Genomic DNA, 19,876 nt, shown 5'->3' on the forward strand with positions numbered 1-19,876 from the left:
CGTTCCACAGGGATGCTGGCCCATGTGGACTCTACAAGGTGTCTAAAGCGTTCCACAGGGATGCTGGTCCATGTTGACTCTACAAGGTGTCCAAAGCGTTCCACAGGGATGCTGGCCCATGTTGACTCTACAAGGTGTCCAAAGCGTTCCACAGGGATGCTGGCCCATGTTGACTCTACAAGGTGTCCAAAGCGTTCCACAGGGATGCTGGCCCATGTTGACTCTACAAGGTGTCTAAAGCGTTCCACAGGGATGCTGGTCCATATTGACTCTACACGGTATCTAAAGCGTTCCACAGGGATGCTGGCCCATGTGGACTCTACAAGGTGTCTAAAGCGTTCCACAGGGATGCTGGCCCATGTGGACTCTACAAGGTGTCTAAAGCGTTCCACAGGGATGCTGGCCCATGTGGACTCTACAAGGTGTCTAAAGCGTTCCACAGGGATGCTGGCCCATGTGGACTCTACAAGGTGTCTAAAGCGTTCCACAGGGATGCTGGCCCATGTGGACTCTACAAGGTGTCTAAAGCGTTCCACAGGGATGCTGGCCCATGTTGACTCTACAAGGTGTCTAAAGCGTTCCACAGGGATGCTGGCCCATGTTGACTCTACAAGGTGTCTAAAGCGTTCCACAGGGATGCTGGTCCATGTTGACTCTACAAGGTGTCTAAAGCGTTCCACAGGGATGCTGGCCCATGTTGACTCTACAAGGTGTGGGAAGCGTTCCACAGGGATGCTGGCCCATGTTGACTCTACAAGGTGTCTAAAGCGTTCCACAGGGATGCTGGCCCATGTTGACTCTACAAGGTGTCTAAAGCGTTCCACAGGGATGCTGGCCCATGTTGACTCTACAAGGTGTCGAAAGCGTTCCACAGGGATGCTGGCCCATGTTGACTCTACAAGGTGTCTAAAGCGTTCCACAGGGATGCTGGCCCATGTTGACTCTACAAGGTGTCTAAAGCGTTCCACAGGGATGCTGGCCCATGTTGACTCTACAAGGTGTGGGAAGCGTTCCACAGGGATGCTGGCCCATGTTGACTCTACAAGGTGTCTAAAGCGTTCCACAGGGATGCTGGCCCATGTTGACTCTACAAGGTGTCTAAAGCGTTCCACAGGGATGCTGGCCCATGTTGACTCTACAAGGTGTCGAAAGCGTTCCACAGGGATGCTGGCCCATGTTGACTCTACAAGGTGTCTAAAGCGTTCCACAGGGATGCTGGCCCATGTTGACTCTACAAGGTGTCTAAAGCGTTCCACAGGGATGCTGGCCCATGTTGACTCTACAAGGTGTCTAAAGCGTTCCACAGGGATGCTGGCCCATGTTGACTCTACAAGGTGTCGAAAGCGTTCCACAGGGATGCTGGTCCATGTTGACTCTACAAGGTGTCTAAAGCGTTCCTCAGGGATGCTGGCCCCATGTGGACTCTACAAGGTGTCTAAAGCGTTCCACAGGGATGCTGGCCCATGTTGACTCTACAAGGTGTCTAAAGCGTTCCACAGGGATGCTGGCCCCATGTGGACTCTACAAGGTGTCTAAAGCGTTCCACAGGGATGCTGGCCCATGTTGACTCTACAAGGTGTCTAAAGCGTTCCACAGGGATGCTGGTCCATGTTGACTCCACAAGGTGTCTAAAGCGTTCCACAGGGATGCTGGCCCATGTTGACTCTACAAGGTGTCTAAAGCGTTCCACAGGGATGCTGGTCCATGTTGACTCTACAAGGTGTCTAAAGCGTTCCTCAGGGATGCTGGCCCCATGTGGACTCTACAAGGTGTCTAAAGCGTTCCACAGGGATGCTGGCCCATGTTGACTCTACAAGGTGTCTAAAGCGTTCCACAGGGATGCTGGTCCATGTTGACTCCACAAGGTGTCTAAAGCGTTCCACAGGGATGCTGGCCCATGTTGACTCTACAAGGTGTCTAAAGCGTTCCACAGGGATGCTGGTCCATGTTGACTCTACAAGGTGTCTAAAGCGTTCCACAGGGATGCTGGCCCATGTTGACTCTACTAGGTGCCCAAAGCGTTCCACAGGGATGCTGGCCCATGTTGACTCTACAAGGTGTCTAAAGCGTTCCACAGGGATGCTGGCCCATGTTGACTCTACAAGGTGTCTAAAGCGTTCCACAGGGATGCTGGTCCATGTTAACTCTACAAGGTGTCTAAAGCGTTCCACAGGGATGCTGGCCCATGTTGACTCTACAAGGTGTCTAAAGCGTTCCACAGGGATGCTGGCCCATGTTGACTCTACAAGGTGTCTAAAGTGTTCCACAGGGATGCTGGCCCATGTTGACTCTACAAGGTGTCTAAAGCGTTCCACAGGGATGCTGGCCCATGTTGACTCTACAAGGTGTCGAAAGCGTTCCACAGGGATGCTGGCCCATGTTGACTCTACAAGGTGTCTAAAGCGTTGCACAGGGATGCTGGCCCATGTTGACTCTACAAGGTGTCGAAAGCGTTCCACAGGGATGCTGGTCCATGTTGACTCTACAAGGTGTCTAAAGTGTTCCACAGGGATGCTGGCCCATGTTGACTCTACAAGGTGTCTAAAGCGTTCCACAGGGATGCTGGCCCATGTTGACTCAACAAGGTGTCCAAAGCGTTCCACAGGGATGCTGGCCCATGTTGACTCTACAAGGTGTCTAAAGCGTTCCACAGGGATGCTGGCCCATGTCGACTCTACAAGGTGTCTAAAGCGTTCCACAGGGATGCTGGCCCATGTTGACTCTACAAGGTGTCGAAAGCGTTCCACAGGGATGCTGGCCCATGTTGACTCTACAAGGTGTCTAAAGCGTTCCACAGGGATGCTGGCCCATGTTGACTCTACAAGGTGTCTAAAGCGTTCCACAGGGATGCTGGTCCATGTTGTCTCCAATGATTCCCCACTGTTGTCAAGTTGTCTGGATGTCCTTTGGGTGGCGGACCATTCTTGATACACACAGGAAACTGTTGAGCGTGAAAAACCCAGCAGCATTGCAGTTCCTGACACAAACTGGTGCTCCTGGCACCGACTACCATACCCCGTTCAAAGGCACCTAAATCTATTGTCTTGCCCGTCTACCCTCACTGGCCAACACCCACAACCCATGTCTCAATTGTCTCAGGTTTAAAAAGCCTACTTTAACCTGTCTCCTCCTTTTCATCTACACTGATTGAAGTGGATTTAACAAGTGACATCATCATAAGGGATCATAGCTTTCACCTGGATTCACCTGGTCAGTCTGTCATGGAAAGAGCAGCTGTTCCTAATGTTTTGTGCATAGATTCACTGAAAATCAATTAACATCAGGAAGAAAAACATTTGCCTTTCTGATCATGTGGTGACACTCTGAGGAGCTGCCTCCAGAACAACATTCAGGATGAGAAACGCTAACCTGCTAGTGACCACTCTGAGGAGCTGCCTCCAGAACAACATTCAGGATGAGAAACGCTAACCTGCTAGTGACCACTGAGGAGCTGTCTCCAGAACAACATTCAGGATGAGAAACACTAACCTGCTAGTGACCACTGAGGAGCTGCCTCCAGAACAACATTCAGGATGAGAAACGCTAACCTGCTAGTGACCACTGAGGAGCTGCCTCCAGAACAACATTCAGGATGAGAAACGCTAACCTGCTAGTGACCACTGAGGAGCTGCCTCCAGAACAACATTCAGGATGAGAAACGCTAACCTGCTAGTGACCACTGAGGAGCTGCCTCCAGAACAACATTCAGGATGAGAAACACTAACTTGCTAGTGACCACTGAGGAGCTGCCTCCAGAACAACATTCAGGATGAGAAACGCTAACCTGCTGGTGACCACTGAGGAGCTGCCTCCAGAACAACATTCAGGATGAGAAACGCTAACCTGCTAGTGACCACTCTGAGGAGCTGCCTCCAGAACAACATTCAGGATGAGAAACGCTAACCTGCTAGTGACCACTCTGAGGAGCTGCCTCCAGAACAACATTCAGGATGAGAAACGCTAACCTGCTAGTGACCACTGAGGAGCTGCCTCCAGAACAACATTCAGGATGAGAAACACTAACCTGCTGGTGACCACTGAGGAGCTGCCTCCAGAACAACATTCAGGATGAGAAACGCTAACCTGCTAGTGACCACTCTGAGGAGCTGCCTCCAGAACAACATTCAGGATGAGAAACGCTAACCTGCTAGTGACCACTGAGGAGCTGCCTCCAGAACAACATTCAGGATGAGAAACGCTAACCTGCTAGTGACCACTGAGGAGCTGCCTCCAGAACAACATTCAGGATGAGAAACGCTAACCTGCAAAACATTCCAGTAACTAGGAGGGATGGTCGCTCTCTTTCCCGCTAAAATCTTTTCCCGTTTACTGTACCCACCTGGCGGAAGTCGAACTCAAACTTGTACGCACCCCCTCCGGTGGCACAGAGGGTGGTGTGGAGGCTGGAGAAGTGTTTGTTGCGTGCCATCTGTAGGAAGGCCGGCAGATCCTGGGTGGGGAAGCGGATGAAGTGGAGGTTCCCTGTGCGTCCGCATATCGCCAGGTCCTTCATCTCCAGGTGAACATCTCTGATCCCAGTCTTACCTAGCAGATTCACCGTCAGAAGGAATACTCGTCTTAGTCCATATTGTTTTTTTTTGTTTTTTTACCCACCCCCTCCCCTCAGATACACACACACACCCTCAGATACACACCCCCCCCCTCAGATACACACACACACCCTCAGATACACACACACCCTCAGATACACACCCCCCCCCCCCCCTCAGATACACACACACACACCCTCAGATACACACACCCCCCCCCCAGATACACACACACACCCCCAGATACACACACACACCCTCAGATACACCCCCCCCTCAGATACACACACACACCCTCAGATACACACACACCCTCAGATACACACCCCCCCCTCAGATACACACACACACCCTCAGATACACACACACACCCTCAGATACACACACACACCCTCAGATACACACACACACACACACACACACACACACACACCCCCAGATACATATCCCATGAGCTTAGGGTTAATGAATGTTGCTGCACGGACATCCAGAAGGGTGCATCTGCAGACCGCAATTCAAGGCATTCCTGCATCTGGGCATTCCAACTACTTCTACTGGGGGGGGGGGTCCTGGGAATGACCACATGACGGAACGCCCACGAATTGCGGTCTGCAGTTGCACCCTTCTCGAGATCCGTGCAGCAACATTCATTAACCCTGAACTCCACCTTGCCGGAAAGGGGGTTTGAAAAAGTGACCTTTCTTAGACGCTAGGCTACCAGGATTTGGGATTTTCGTTGAGGTTTGCGTCATATTGAAATGGTAAATATAGCTTTACTGCGTTAGCTAGCTTGCTAGTAGTGCATAAGTAAACAACCTTCTCAAAGATAATAAGTTAACTAGCAAGCTAGCTATATGCCTTGTCCTTACTAGCAACAACTATTTTATCTAGAAACACATCCTATTTTTCAACTTTTTGATTAAGACTCATTGTTGGATCTTATCTTCTTTCAACCACGAGAGAGGGTGCAAAAGAGGAGGCAACCTTCAGAGAGAGGACTCCGATCCATTACCAAACAGGGAGAGGATCCAATGCCAAACAGGGAGAGGATCCAATGCCAAACAGGGAGAGGATCCATTACCAAACAGGGAGAGGATCCAATGCCAAACAGGGAGAGGATCCAATACCAAACAGGGAGAGGATCCAATGCCAAACAGGGAGAGGATCCAATGCCAAACAGGGAGAGGATCCAATGCCAAACAGGGAGAGGATCCAATACCAAACAGGGAGAGGATCAATTACCAAACAGGGAGAGGATCAAATACCAAACAGGGAGAGGATCCAATACCAAACAGGGAGAGGATCCAATACCAAACAGGGAGAGGATCCAATGCCAAACAGGGAGAGGATCCAATACCAAACAGGGAGAGGATCCAATACCAAACAGGGAGAGGATCCAATACCAAACAGGGAGAGGATCCAATACCAAACAGGGAGAGGATCAAATACCAAACAGGGAGAGGATCCATTGCCAAACAGGGAGAGGATCAATTTTATTTTATTTTTTAATTTCACCTTTATTTAACCAGGTAGGCTAGTTGAGGACAAGTTCTCATTTGCAACTGCGAGCTGGCCAAGATAAAGCATAGCAGTGTAAACAGACAACACAGAGTTACAAACAAGGTGAGTAAACATCGTCACCGAATGAAACCAGTGCCAGTTCATAGGCCCAAAGTCATCAAGCGTCTTACAGTAGGAGTACTGATCAAGGATCAGGTCCCACCTGTTTGTAACGTGCTAAATATGGGCCCTGGTAAGGTTCACGTCTTCCCGAGTGGCACAGTGCTCTAAAGCACTGCATCAGTGGTGCTGCGTCACTACAGCCGGGGGTTCGATCCCAAGCTGTACCACAACCAGCCGTGACCGGGAGCCCCATAAGGCGGAGCACAATTGGCCCAGCATCGTCCGGGTTAGGGGAGGGTTTAGCCAGGGGCGGGCTTTACTTGGCTCATCGCACTCTAGCGACCCCTTGTGGCAGGCCGTGCACCTGCAAGCTGACCCCGGTCATCAGTTGACACATTGGTGCTGCTGGCTTCCGGGTTAAGCGCGCGGGTGTTAAGAAGCGCGGTTAGGCGGGTCATGTTTCGGGGGACGCATGACTCGACTTTCGCCTCTCCCGAGCTCGTTGGGGAGTTGCAGCGATGAGACAAGATCATAATTGGATCACAATTGGAGATCATGAAATTGGGGAGAAAAAGGGGGCCAAAATTATAAAAACTGCTTTGTAAATGTTGAGCTGATAATTCCCATTGTAATTGTTCTTCTTTCTTTAATTGTTCTTTAGGGTGGCTTCCATCCATCCCCATCCAACCATCCCCACCCATCCATCCATCACCATCCATCCATCACCATCCCCATCCAACCATCCCCATCCAACCATCACCATCCACCCCCATCCATCCACCCCCATCCATCCATCCATCACCATCACCATCCCCATCATCACCATCCCCATCCATCACCATCCCCAGCCATCACCATCCCCATCCATCACCATCCATCCATCCCCATCCATCCATCCCCATCCATCCATCCCCATCACCATCCATCCATCCATCCATCCATCCATCCATCACCATCCATCCACCCCCATCCATCCATCCCCATCCATCCATCCATCCACCATCCATCCATCACCATCCATCCATCCCCATCCATCCATCTATATCCATCCATCCATCCAACCATCACCATCACCATCCATCCATCACCATCCATCCATCTATATCCATCCATCCATCCATCCCCATCCATCCATCCATCACCATCCATCACCATCCATCCCCATCCATCCAACCATCACCATCAAACTATCCCCATCCATCACCATCCATCCATCACCATCCAACCATCACCATCCATCCATCACCATCTATCACCATCCATCACCATCCATCCATCACCCATCCCCGGCAGCCTCTCACTCAGCACCACCTTGTCGTCAGTGAACACTCATCCCCAGTCTAAGTACTATACATGGAACATCTGTGTCTTCTGGAGAGTTACGGTACATTTTATAGTTATGCTCTACTAAATCAAATCAAATTTTATTTGTCACATACACATGGTTAGCAGATGTTAATGCGAGTGTAGCGAAATGCTTGTGTACTACAAACCTATGGAGAATCCTTTAACACTTAAATCAACGTTATAATGTTGCCACCTATAACATTTGATAATAGGTCGCTGTTTTTTAAAATTAGGTTTGATTATGTTCAAATGACAGTTCAATCCTTTTTAAAAACACATTTTCACTTAAGTCATTACAGGATATTGTGTGTAGATAAAAAAACATTTTTTTAGTCCATTTTGCATTTAGGCTGTAACAACAAAATGTGGAACAAAGTCAAGGGGCAGGCAGTTAACCCACTGTTTAACCCGTCATTGAAAATAAGAATGTGTTCTTAACTGACTTGCCTGGTTAAATAAAGGTACAATTAAAAAAGGGGCGTGAAGCCTTCCTGAGCTGTATACAGAGCCTTCGTAAAGTATTCAGACCCCTTGACTTTCACATTTGGCTACTTCACAGCCTTATTCTAAAATGGATGACATTACGGTCTCATAGCAAAGGGTCTGAATACTTACGTAAAATAAGGTATTGTTTTTTTAAATCTTTTATATTTTTAATACATTTGCACACATTTCAAAAAACCTGTTTTCACTGTCATTATGGGCTATTGTGTGAAGTTTAGAGGATTTTTTATTTAATTTTTAAAATACATTTTCGAATGGTTGACTTAAAAAAAAAAAAAAAAAACATTTCCATATTGATTAGTACAACCCCCCCTAAAAAAAAGTAGCCTATGCCTAAAGGGCAGAATCAGGATTATTTGCATAAATCCAGTGGCCATTTTGTTTTGAAACCTCCATCACAAAAGTGCACTACAAAACTGCTACCCAAACACAGTCTGGCTTATTACAGGGTACTACACTAAAATTATCTACATTTCTCAAATGGTACCCTGATGTGGTTTAAGCACTGTTGTGGACTTAGAAAATTAACAAAATTGGATGTTATACGAAAAAAAAGTGGTTTTGAGAGCAAAAACCTGGAAAAAAACAACAAAAAACAGCTGAAATCAGTCGTTTTGTTTTGGCCTTGTATTGTTTTGGTATCAAGTATTGTTTAAAAAAAAATAAGTTATTCTGCCCTCTAGAGGACTTTGCAGAAAAGAACAGACGGCACTTTGAAAATCAGCAATAAATACAGATTTATAACAGTCTCTTATCTTTTCTTTTTCAGTAAATCTATCCAAATCAGCATAAGAACACAAGGGCAGCTAATTTAAAAAGATGGCTAGTCATTATTAGCCTGCTTCTGTATGGAATGCAGGTGCATTATGGGACACAAGCATTATTGAGTAACTTAGGTGTGACCAAATAGGTGCGACCAAATCATGTGCTGGAGCCACCAAGTGAAATAGTTAGTAGCGCCAGTGCCACCAGGGGAAAGAGTTAGAACCCTGCAGTGTAGAACCCTGCAGGTATGGTTCCAGTTCTACATAGAACATCAGCTCTGACCCAGGTAATGGAATACAGTGCAGGGCCACTGGAGGATGTGACAACACTGGTAATCGGTACTACTTGACTGGAGGATGTGACAACACTGGTAATCGGTACTACTTGACTGGAGGATGTGACAACACTGGTAATCGGTACTACTTGACTGGAGGATGTGACAACACTGGTAATCGGTACTACTTGACTGGAGGATGTGACAACACTGGTAATCGGTACTACTTGACTGGAGGATGTGACAACACTGGTAATCGGTACTACTTGACTGGAGGATGTGACAACACTGGTAATCGGTACTACTTATCAGACAGCATTTTGTGATTATTATTTTTGACCCTGCTGGTCATCTATAAACATTTGAACATCTTGAAGAACGATCTGGCCTTAACTGGCCCTGTCCTCTTATACTCTCCACCCGGGACCCCCCCAGATCCTGATTCCAAGACAACCTTTATAATAGAAGGCTTGTGACCACACACACACACACATCTAAATATTTCACTTGGGGGAAAGAACATCTTTAAAGTAGAAATATAATGAAACAAACAGGCTTTCTATATTTGCTCTATTATAGTGGCCACGATAGACATCGATCAAGTGCACAAGGCTACATGTGAAAATAACATTCAATGAGCAACAGAAAGTATAACCCCCCCACTCTCAGACACACACACACACGCGCTAGTGTCAAGTTCAACGCAACAAAAACAAAATCTTTGGGCTACACTGCACATTATTACATTGTACACTTCCTGCCTGGGGACATCTGTTCTTCAATGTGCCAGCAGAGCATGAGACCCTTTGTTGGCATAATCGATCTCTTTCAGACAGAGGGAACACCTGGCACACACCCCTTCTTATCCACTGTATTGAAAGAGGGAAAGAGTGTGGTGTTTCTTTCACCTCTATAGTGGCATCCATCTAAAGCCGGGCCCAGCTCCAGCTACACTTTAACCCTGAATCCACTTGTTTAACAAGCAACAACTCATTTTCACCTAATTCCCTCATTCTGAAAATGAACCACATACTGTAGAGGGAAAACACAAGTTAACAGATAGTTCGTTGGCTAGTTAACTAGTTTCACACAGATTACCAGGGTCCAGTAAGTAGCTAACGCGTTATAACGTCAGGAACGGCAAGGAGTTGTATACCAGTTAACACTACAGCGAATTGGTTAGGTTACGAACGTTAGCTCGTCTGATGTTGTAGCGTTAGCTCGTCTGATGTTGTAGCGTTAGCTCGTCTGATGTTGTAGCGTTAGCTCGTCTGATGTTGTAGCGTTAGCTCGTCTGATGTTGTAGCGTTAGCTCGTCTGATGTTGTAGCGTTAGCTCGTCTGATGTTGTAGCGTTAGCTCGTCTGATGTTGTAGCGTTAGCTCGTCTGATGTTGTAACGTTAGCTCGTCTGATGTTGTAACGTTAGCTCGTCTGATGTTGTAACGTTAGCTCGTCTGATGTTGTAACGTTAGCTCGTCTGATGTTGTAACGTTAGCTCGTCTGATGTTGTAGCGTTAGCTCGTCTGATGTTGTGGCGTCAGCTGTCTGACTTTAGTAACAGCACCATGAACTCAATTATTTGATCAGTAAATTTGCTATTTAGTAAATTAGCTATTTCTGTATTTAATTTAAGACATTTGCTAAAATGTCTAAAAACATGTTTTCTCTTTGTCATGATGGGGTTTTGTTTGTTGATGTGGAATAAATCAAGGGGTATCAATACTTTCTGAAGGCCCTGTATATAGTCTTGTAATTACACTTATATTGTTATGCAGAGACAATGTAAATGTTGGGCTCTCTCTCATTATGGGGTACGTACCAGTTGGATAGATACATATGCTTTGCTACTGGATTTAGTGAATCTTCTCGATGGACTGACTGTCAGCCCTTCTCGATGGACTGACTGTCAGCCCTCCTCGATGGACTGACTGTCAGCCCTCCTCGATGGACTGACTGTCAGCCCTCCTCGATGGACTGACTGTCAGCCCTCCTCGATGGACTGACTGTCAGCCCTCTTCGATGGACTGACTGTCAGCCCTCCTCGATGGACTGACTGTCAGCCCTCCTCGATGGACTGACTGTCAGCCCTCCTCGATGGACTGACTGTCAGCCCTCCTCGATGGACTGTCTGTCAGCCCTCCTCGATGGACTGTCTGTCAGCCCTCCTCGATGGACTGTCTGTCAGCCCTCCTCGATGGACTGACTGTCAGCCCTTCTCGATGGACTGACTGTCAGCCTGATAATGTAAACCTCATCTAAACCTCAGAGGTGTTTTAACATTCTGTAGGCTATACCTGTTCCCTGTGAACACCTGTAATGGACAATCAATACAATTGAAAATGACATGGCATGTGAGGTCTTACCATAGGCTGTGTTATGTCTATAGTCTGGGCCAGGTGAGTTTACCATAGGCTGTGTTAGGTCTATAGTCTGGGCCAGGTGAGTTTACCATAGGCTGTGTTAGGTCTATAGTCTGGGCCAGGTGAGGTCTTACCGTAGGCTGTGTTAGGCCTATAGTCTGGGCCAGGTGAGGTCTTACCGTAGGCTGTGTTAGGTCTATAGTCTGGCCAGGTGAGGTCTTACCATAGGTAAGCTGGGACCAGGAGACTGATGGCCTTGAGATAGAAGCTATTTTTCAGACTGTTAAAACAGCCACCACTAGCACAGAGAGGCTACTGCCAACATACTGACTTGAAATCATTGGCCACTAATAAATGGATCACTAGTCACTTTAATAATGTTTATATATCTTGCATTACCCATCCAATATGGATATACTGTATACTCGTATACCATATATTGCATCTTGCTTATGTCAGTCACCCATATATATACACATATTCTTATTCCATCCCTTTACTTAGATTTGTGTGTATTAAGTAGTTGTTGTGGAATTGTTAGATATTGCTGCACTGTCGGAACTAGAAGCACAAGTCGAGAGACTGAAAAACAGCTTCTATCTCAAGGCCATCAGACTGCTAAACAGCCGTCACTAGCAGAGAGGCTGCTGCCTACATTGAGACCCAATCACTGGACACTTTAACAAATGGATCACTAGTCACTTTAAACAATGCCACTTTAAGTAATGTTTACATATCTTACATTAATCATATCACATATATACATATATATACATATACACACTGTATTTTATACCATCTATTACACCTTGCCTATGCTGCTCGGACATCGCTCATCCATATACTCATATGTACATCTTCTCATTCACCCCTTTAGATTTGTGTGTATTAGGTCGTTGTTGGGGGAATTGTTAGATTACTTGTTAGATATTACTGCACGGTCGGAACTAGAAGCACAAGCATTATGCTACACTCACATTAACATCTACTAACCATGTGTATATGTGACTAATAAAAATGTGATTTGATTCTTACCGTAGGCTATGTTGGAGGTCAGGTAGCGCCGGATGCTCTTTAGGTTCTCTACCTCCTCCTGCTCCTCCTCGGCTGTGATATCTTTGGGCTCAAAGTAGACCAGCTTCACCAGGGTGCCACCGATGTCCATCCCAAACCAAGGGAAGGCTGTACAGGCACAGAGACCAAACAGAAAGAGGATGAGGAAACACATCTTTGTTCATCAAAATGTCAGCAACAGTACATACAAATAGAGCTGCCGCATAGAGACAGGTCTGGAAGTGATTAGGAGGGAGGGTGAACAGCAAATCAAAATGTCAACAACACACTCCACAGTACACAATGAGTTATCATTGACAGCACTGGGGTTACTGCGCAATCCCAACTCATCTGTAAAGTTTGGCATCAAATAATACTACAATATATGTATTAAAAATGTGTCAACTGTTTCTTAAAAAATGTCGGGCAATCGTGACACAAAAGCTTATTGAACGATTTTCTTCAAATACAACGCTAATAAATATGAGAATAACAGTAGACCGCTGTGTAAACACGGTGCTCCTCCAAGGCAGTGTGCACTGAGACGCCATCTTGTCTGTCTGCTGGAGAAACATACAGTCACATTGTAGAACTGGAAATGACAGGGTCGCATCTATTATGCTGCCGTTAGACTAACATTAACAAAATAGGTTAAAAAATTAAGTATAATTTACTGGTTCGACATACGTGGCCTGATTTTTCCCAGGGAGTCAATCTTTTGCCTCGACGAATAGTTGGATGTGGATGTGCGTCGTTCGTCGGTAGTAGCACAACCCCCGGTCGTGGTCGTCTCCGTGTTGTTACCGTCTAATATAAAAATATTCGACTCGTCACTCCTTGAACACGACTGTTTCGGTGGAGCAGGCGCCGTTTCTTCGTTTTCCCCGGTCTCCGGTTCATTCTCGCCGTGGTGGCCATTCCGTTTTTCCATTGAATACAACTGAAGAATGACGTATTGATATACACTTAGTATTAAATTCTGCGTTCCGACTGATATAATATCTCAAGCTGATAAAATAGCGAAATGAAAATGGATCTGTTTTAGCTATACTTTAGTTAGTTTTGTCATTTCGTTTTCACAACAAGATGATGCTGAAGAGTGACAGGAGCTCTGAGCCAATTCCTTCGAACCTAAACGTCCCTTCAACAACATGTTCCAGTCGGTCAAAGGGATCTAGTTTTTGATCAAATTAACGTCAAAAAGTATAATATTTTTTGGGGGTTGTTGTTGCATTTAATCTAACTCTAAACCATTTTCATAACATTAACCTAATTATCCTGTTACGATAATTCGGAAAGTTAAAATCTGACATTTTATTTTTTGTTTTTACAAAAGCTGGATCCCTTCTAGCCATGGCCATTCTAGTCATGTCATTGGACAATATTGGTTCCGCGTTCAATAGAAGGTGGGGAATACAGCACCAAGAGTTTACATTTAGGTCATTTAGCACAGTGGTCTCCCAACCGTTTTCAGTTAATGTACCACCAAACTGAATTTTGCTTTCCCCTCATGTGCATTTTACCAAAGGGCTATGGTCTCATCAAGTACCCCCTATAGATAGGCCAAGTACCCCCAGGAGTCCTACGAACCACTGATTTAGCAGACACTCTTATGCAGAGCAACTTACAGGAGCAATTAGGGTTAAGTACCTTGCTCAAGGGCACAGAGAAATGTTACACCTCGTCAGCTCGGGGATTCAAACCAGCAACCTTTCAGTTATTGGCCCAACCACAAGGTTACCTGCAACCCCCGTAAAGATATATTTAAAATGTCACAACCTCTTGAGAGGAAATTGGTGAATTGCTCACTGTTTAGACATAATTTATAGAATAGATAATGAAACTCCCATATCTATTGGGTGAAATTACACAGTGTGACATCACAGCAGCAAGATTTCAGACCTGTTGCCACAAGAAAAGGGCAACCAGTGAAGAACAAACACCATTGTAAATACAATGCACATTTATTTATTTTCCCTTTTGCAGTTTAACTATTAGCACATCGTTACAACACTGTATATGACATTTGAAATGTCTCTATTCCTTTGGAACTATTGTGAGTGTAATGTTTACTGTTCATTTCACTTATTCTGGCAATGTTACCATCTGTTTTGACACTTCTTTTATTTAACTAGGCAAGTCAGTCAAGAACAAATTCTTATTTACAATGATAGCCTAGGAACAGTGGGTTAACTGCCTTGTTCAGGGGCACAGTAAGAGATGTTTTACCTTGTCAGCTCAGGGATTCGATCTTGAAACCTGTTGGTTACTGGCCCAATGCTCTAACCACTAGGCTACCTGCCACCCCACAATAAAAATCTTTGAATTGAATTAATCATGAGTGAGCAGCAGAATTGAATTGATTGTCCATTACAGGTGTACACAGGGAACATGTATAGCCTACAGAATGTTAAAACACCTCGGGAGAAAAGTTCCTATAGATGAGGTTTACATTATCAGGCTGACAGTCAGTCCCTCTAGAAGGCTGGCAGACAGTCCATCTAGAAGGCTGACAGACAGTCCCTCTAGAAGGCTAACAGTCAGTCCATCTAGAAGGCTGACAGTCAGGCTGGCAGACAGTCCATCTAGAAGGCTGACAGTCAGTCCATCTAGAAGGCTGACAGTCAGGCTGGCAGACAGTCCATCTAGAAGGCTGACAGTCAGTCCATCTAGAAGGCTGACAGACAGTCCATCTAGAAGGCTGACAGTCAGTCCATCTAGAAGGCTGACAGTCAGTCCATCTAGAAGGCTGACAGTCAGTCCATCTAGAAGGCTAACAGTCAGTCCATCTAGAAGGCTGACAGACAGTCCATCTAGAAGGCTGACGGTCAGTCCATCGAGAAGGCTGACAGACAGTCCATCTAGAAGGCTGACAGACAGTCCATCGAGAAGGCTGACAGACAGTCCATCTAGAAGGCTGACAGTCAGTCCCTCTAGAAGGCTGACAGTCAGTCCATCTAGAAGGCTGACAGTCAGTCCATCTAGAAGGCTGACAGACAGTCCCTCTAGAAGGCTGACAGACAGTCCATCTGGAAGGCTGACAGTCAGGCTGACAGTCAGTCCATCGAGAAGGCTGACAGACAGTCCATCTAGAAGGCTGACAGTCAGTCCATCTAGAAGGCTGACAGACAGTCCATCTAGAAGGCTGACAGTCAGTCCATCTAGAAGGCTGACAGTCAGTCCATCTAGAAGGCTGACAATCAGTCCATCTAGAAGGCTGACAGACAGTCCATCTAGAAGATTCACTAAAGCCTGGGGTGGCAGGGTAGCCTAGTGGTTAGAGCGTTGGACTAGTAACCAAAATGGTTGCAAGTTCATATCCCTGAGCTGACAAGATACAAATCTGTCATTCTGCCCCTGAACAACCCACTGTTCCTAGGCTGTCATTGATATATAAGAATCTGTTCTTAACTGACTTGCCTAGTTAAGTAAAATTAAAAAAAAAGTACCTATCCAACTGGTACGTACCCCATAATGAGAGAGAGCCCAACATTTACATTGTCTCTGCATAACAATATAAGTGTAATTACAAGACAATATACAGGGCCTTCAGAAAGTATTTATTCCACAACAACACACAAAACCCCATCATGACAAAGAGAAAACATATTTTTAGACATTTCAGCAAATGTCTTAAATTTAATACAGAAACAGCTCATTCTCTGTCACACAACAGAATGTGGAATAAGTCATGAATGCATTCTGGTTTAGTCCTGTAGGTGGTCTGAGTCCTTTCAGCGTGGGGATGGTAAGTCCTCACGTCCTCGGAACAGGCTGTTATCTGAGTCCTTTCAGCGTGGGGACAGTAAGTCCTCACGTCCTCGGAACAGGCTGTTATCTGAGCCCTTTCAGTGTGGGGATGGTAAGTCCTCACGTCCTCGGAACTGGCTGTTATCTGAGCCCTTTCAGCGTGGGGATGGTAAGTCCTCACGTCCTTGGAACAGGCTGTTATCTGAGCCCTTTTAACATAGGACCGTCGCCCGAACGTCCTCGGAATAGAAAGTTACATTTTCGTCAAGGGGTTTATATAGGATTGGGAGAGAGGGCCGTGTTTCATAGTTTTACAACCCAGTTCTGTTAACATGGGCGGGGCCTCTGAATGAGCAGAGTGGTGTTCTTCTGACAAACCGTTCTCTCATTAAGAAGCTAAAAATTACATTTAATCTTCTCACAAATAGTTTCATATTGCACAACAATTCCATGTGAATCTGATAACTAGAATGTGTAGACTTTCCAAGATACAGTTTATGTCGTCCTGTCATCAGTAATCATGTCTCAGACGCCAACTGATCTGACATCATATTCATTAGGTCTACTACACCTGTTGTATTCAGCATTTCACTGTGAGGTCTACTACACCTGTTGTATTCAGCATTTCACTGTGAGGTCTACTACACCTGTTGTATTCAGCATTTCACTGTGAGGTCTACTACACCTGTTGTATTCAGCATTTCACTGTAAGGTCAAATTTCATTATCAAAAGAACTGCTGAAAGCGGAAACAGAATCCAGGATAATCACTGCTGCGCTCTCTGAGAATCTCCCACTTCTATTGTTCAGGAAAATGAAAGAGAAAGTAAAAGATTAGTGAATAATGATGCAATGGCCCAAATTAGCTTTCAATGTCTGAGAGTTTAAGAGGATTTCCTGCTTTTTGAACAGGGCAATATTATAGAGTATTATACAGTATTATACAAAATTATAGAGTATTATACAATATTATAGAGTATTATACAATATTATAGATTATTATACAATATTATAGATTATTACACAGTATTATACAATATTATAGAGTATTATACAATATTATAGATTATTACACAGTATTATACAATATTATAGAGTATTATACAATATTATAGATTATTACACAGTATTCTACAATATTATAGTGTATTATACAGTACTATACAGTATTATACAATATTATAGATTATTATAAAGTATTATACAATAGTATACAGTATTATACAATATTATACAATAGTATACAGTATTATACAATACAGTATTATACAATATTATAGCGTATTATACAATATTATACAATATTATAGAGTATTATACAATATTAGAGTATTATAGAGTATTATACAATATTAGAGTATTATACAATATTAGAGTATTATAGAGTATTATACAGTATTATAGAGTATTATACAATATTATACAATAGTATACAGTATTATACAATATTATAGCGTATTATACAATATTATACAATATTATAGAGTATTATACAATAGTGTACAATATTATAGAGTATTATACAATATTAGAGTATTATAGAGTATTATACAATATTAGAGTATTATACAATATTAGAGTATTATAGAGTATTATACAGTATTATAGAGTATTATACAATATTATAGATTATTATACAGCATTATAGAGTATTATACATTATTATAGAGTATTATACAATATTATAGATTATTATGCAACATTATAGAGTATTATAGAGTATTATACAATATTATAGATTATTATACAGTATTAGAGTATTATACATTATTATAGAGTATTATACAATATTATAGATTATTATACAGTATTATACAATATTATAGATTATTATACAGTATTATACAGTATTATGCAATATTATAGAGTATTATGCAATATTATAGAGTATTATACAATATTATAGAGTATTATACAGTATTATACAGTATTATACAGTATTATACAGTATTATTGAGAATTATATAGTATTATACAATATTATACAGTATTTTTTATTTTTATAGCAATTTTTTTATAGATTTTTTATTTCACCTTTATTTAACCAGGTAGGCAATTTGAGAACAAGTTCTCAATTACAACTGCGACCTGGCCAAGATAAAGCATAGCAGTGTGACAAAAACAACAACACAGAGTTACACATATCATGTCAACTAGAGGTCGACCGATTAAATCGGAATGGCCGATTAATTAGGGCCGATTTCAAGTTTTCATTACAATCGGAAATCAGTATTTTTGGGCGCCGATCTTTTAATATTTTTACACCTTTATTTAACCTTTATTTAACCTTTATTTAACTAGGCAAGTCAGTTAAGAACACATTCTTATTTTAAATGACGGCCTAGGAACGGTGGGTTAATTGCCTTGTTCAGGAGCAGAACGACAGATTTTCACCTTGTCAGCTCGGGGATCCAATCTTGCAACCTTACAGTTAACAAGTCCAACTTAATAACGACCTGCCACTCTCTCGTTGCACTCCACAAGGAGACTGCCTGTTACGCGAACGCAGTAAGACAAGGTAAGTTGCTAGCTCGTATTAAACTTATCTTATAAAAAACAATCAATCATAATCACTAGTTAACTACACATGGTTGATGATATTACTAGATATTATCTAGCGTGTCCTGTGTTGCATATAATCTGACTGAGCATACAAGCATACAAGTATCTAAGTATCTGACTGAGTGGTGGTAGGCAGAAGCAGGCATGTAAACATTCATTCAAACAGCACTTTCGTGCGTTTTGCCAGCAGCTCTTCGTTGTGCGTCAAGCATTGCGCTGTTTATGACTTAAAGCCTATCAACTCCTGAGATGAGGCTGGTGTAACCGAAGTGAAATGGCTCGCTAGTTAGCGCGCCCTAATTGTCGTTGTGTTCCTGGTTCGAGCCCAGGGAGGAGCAAGGTGAGGGACGGAAGCTATACTGTTACACTGGCAATACTAAAGTGCCTATAAGAACATTCAATAGTCAAAGGTATATGAAATACAAATGGTATAGAGAGAAATAGTCCTATAAATACTATAATAACTACAACCTAAAACCTCTTAACTGGGAATATTGAAGACTCATGTTAAAAGGAACCTCCAGCTTTCATATGTTCTCATGTTCTGAGCAAGGAACTGAAATGTTAGCTTTCTTACATGGCACTTTTACGTGCTTCTCCAACACTTTGTTTTTGCATTACTTTAACCAAATTGAACATGTTTCATTATTTATTTGAGGCTAAATTGATTTTATTGATGTATTATGTTAAGTTCAAATAAGTGTTAATTCAGTATTGTTGTAACTGTCATTACTACAAATACATTTTAAAAAACGGCCGATTAATCGGTATCGGCGTTTTTGGTCCTCCAATAATCGGTATCGGCGTTGACAAATCATAATCGGTCAACCTCTAATGTCAATTCAGTGAAAGGGAGCCTGAGTGCCAGTCTGGTTGTTGCTACCATGTCAAATCCTTGTTCTAGTTTGGGCTTGACAACGACAGCAAACTAGTTGGGAGCAGTTATTTAGGCCCTAACCCATGTTTTCCAAATACATTAAACCTTATAAGGCTCCGTCTCTGGCTCCTTAGGCTGACCTCTCTCACAGAGATTTATGAAGCTCAAAGTAGACCAGCGTCCCTGCCATGCGTGCCTGATCTGGACCAGC

The 19,876-nt window shown here is 43.6% G+C and overlaps 1 protein-coding gene across 14 annotated transcripts in view; it reads right to left on the bottom strand.

The window, feature by feature from the left end:
- The window catches only part of LOC135535968 (pantothenate kinase 2, mitochondrial-like), a 28,648-nt gene extending 14,816 nt beyond the window's left edge, over window positions 1–13,832 (bottom strand). For 13 of the 14 annotated variants that reach the window (XR_010454925.1, XR_010454916.1, XR_010454920.1 and 10 more), the window contains exons 1-3: window positions 13,165–13,832; window positions 12,460–12,606; window positions 4,340–4,545 (exon numbers count right to left, since the gene is read on the bottom strand). Coding sequence is in view for 2 of the 14 variants with exons in the window: in XM_064962369.1 (XP_064818441.1) it covers window positions 4,340–4,545; window positions 12,460–12,606; window positions 13,165–13,408 (597 nt within the window). In the remaining 12 variants the exon portion in view is untranslated. Of the gene's footprint in view, window positions 1–4,339; window positions 4,546–12,459; window positions 12,607–12,978; window positions 13,039–13,164 lie in introns of those variants that run through there. The other variant, XM_064962371.1, reaches the window with a different exon arrangement.
- Between the last annotated feature and the right edge of the window lie 6,044 nt (window positions 13,833–19,876).

The sequence above is a fragment of the Oncorhynchus masou genome, unplaced genomic scaffold (assembly GCF_036934945.1).
Source record: "Oncorhynchus masou masou isolate Uvic2021 unplaced genomic scaffold, UVic_Omas_1.1 unplaced_scaffold_539, whole genome shotgun sequence".
NCBI lineage: Eukaryota > Metazoa > Chordata > Actinopteri > Salmoniformes > Salmonidae > Oncorhynchus > Oncorhynchus masou.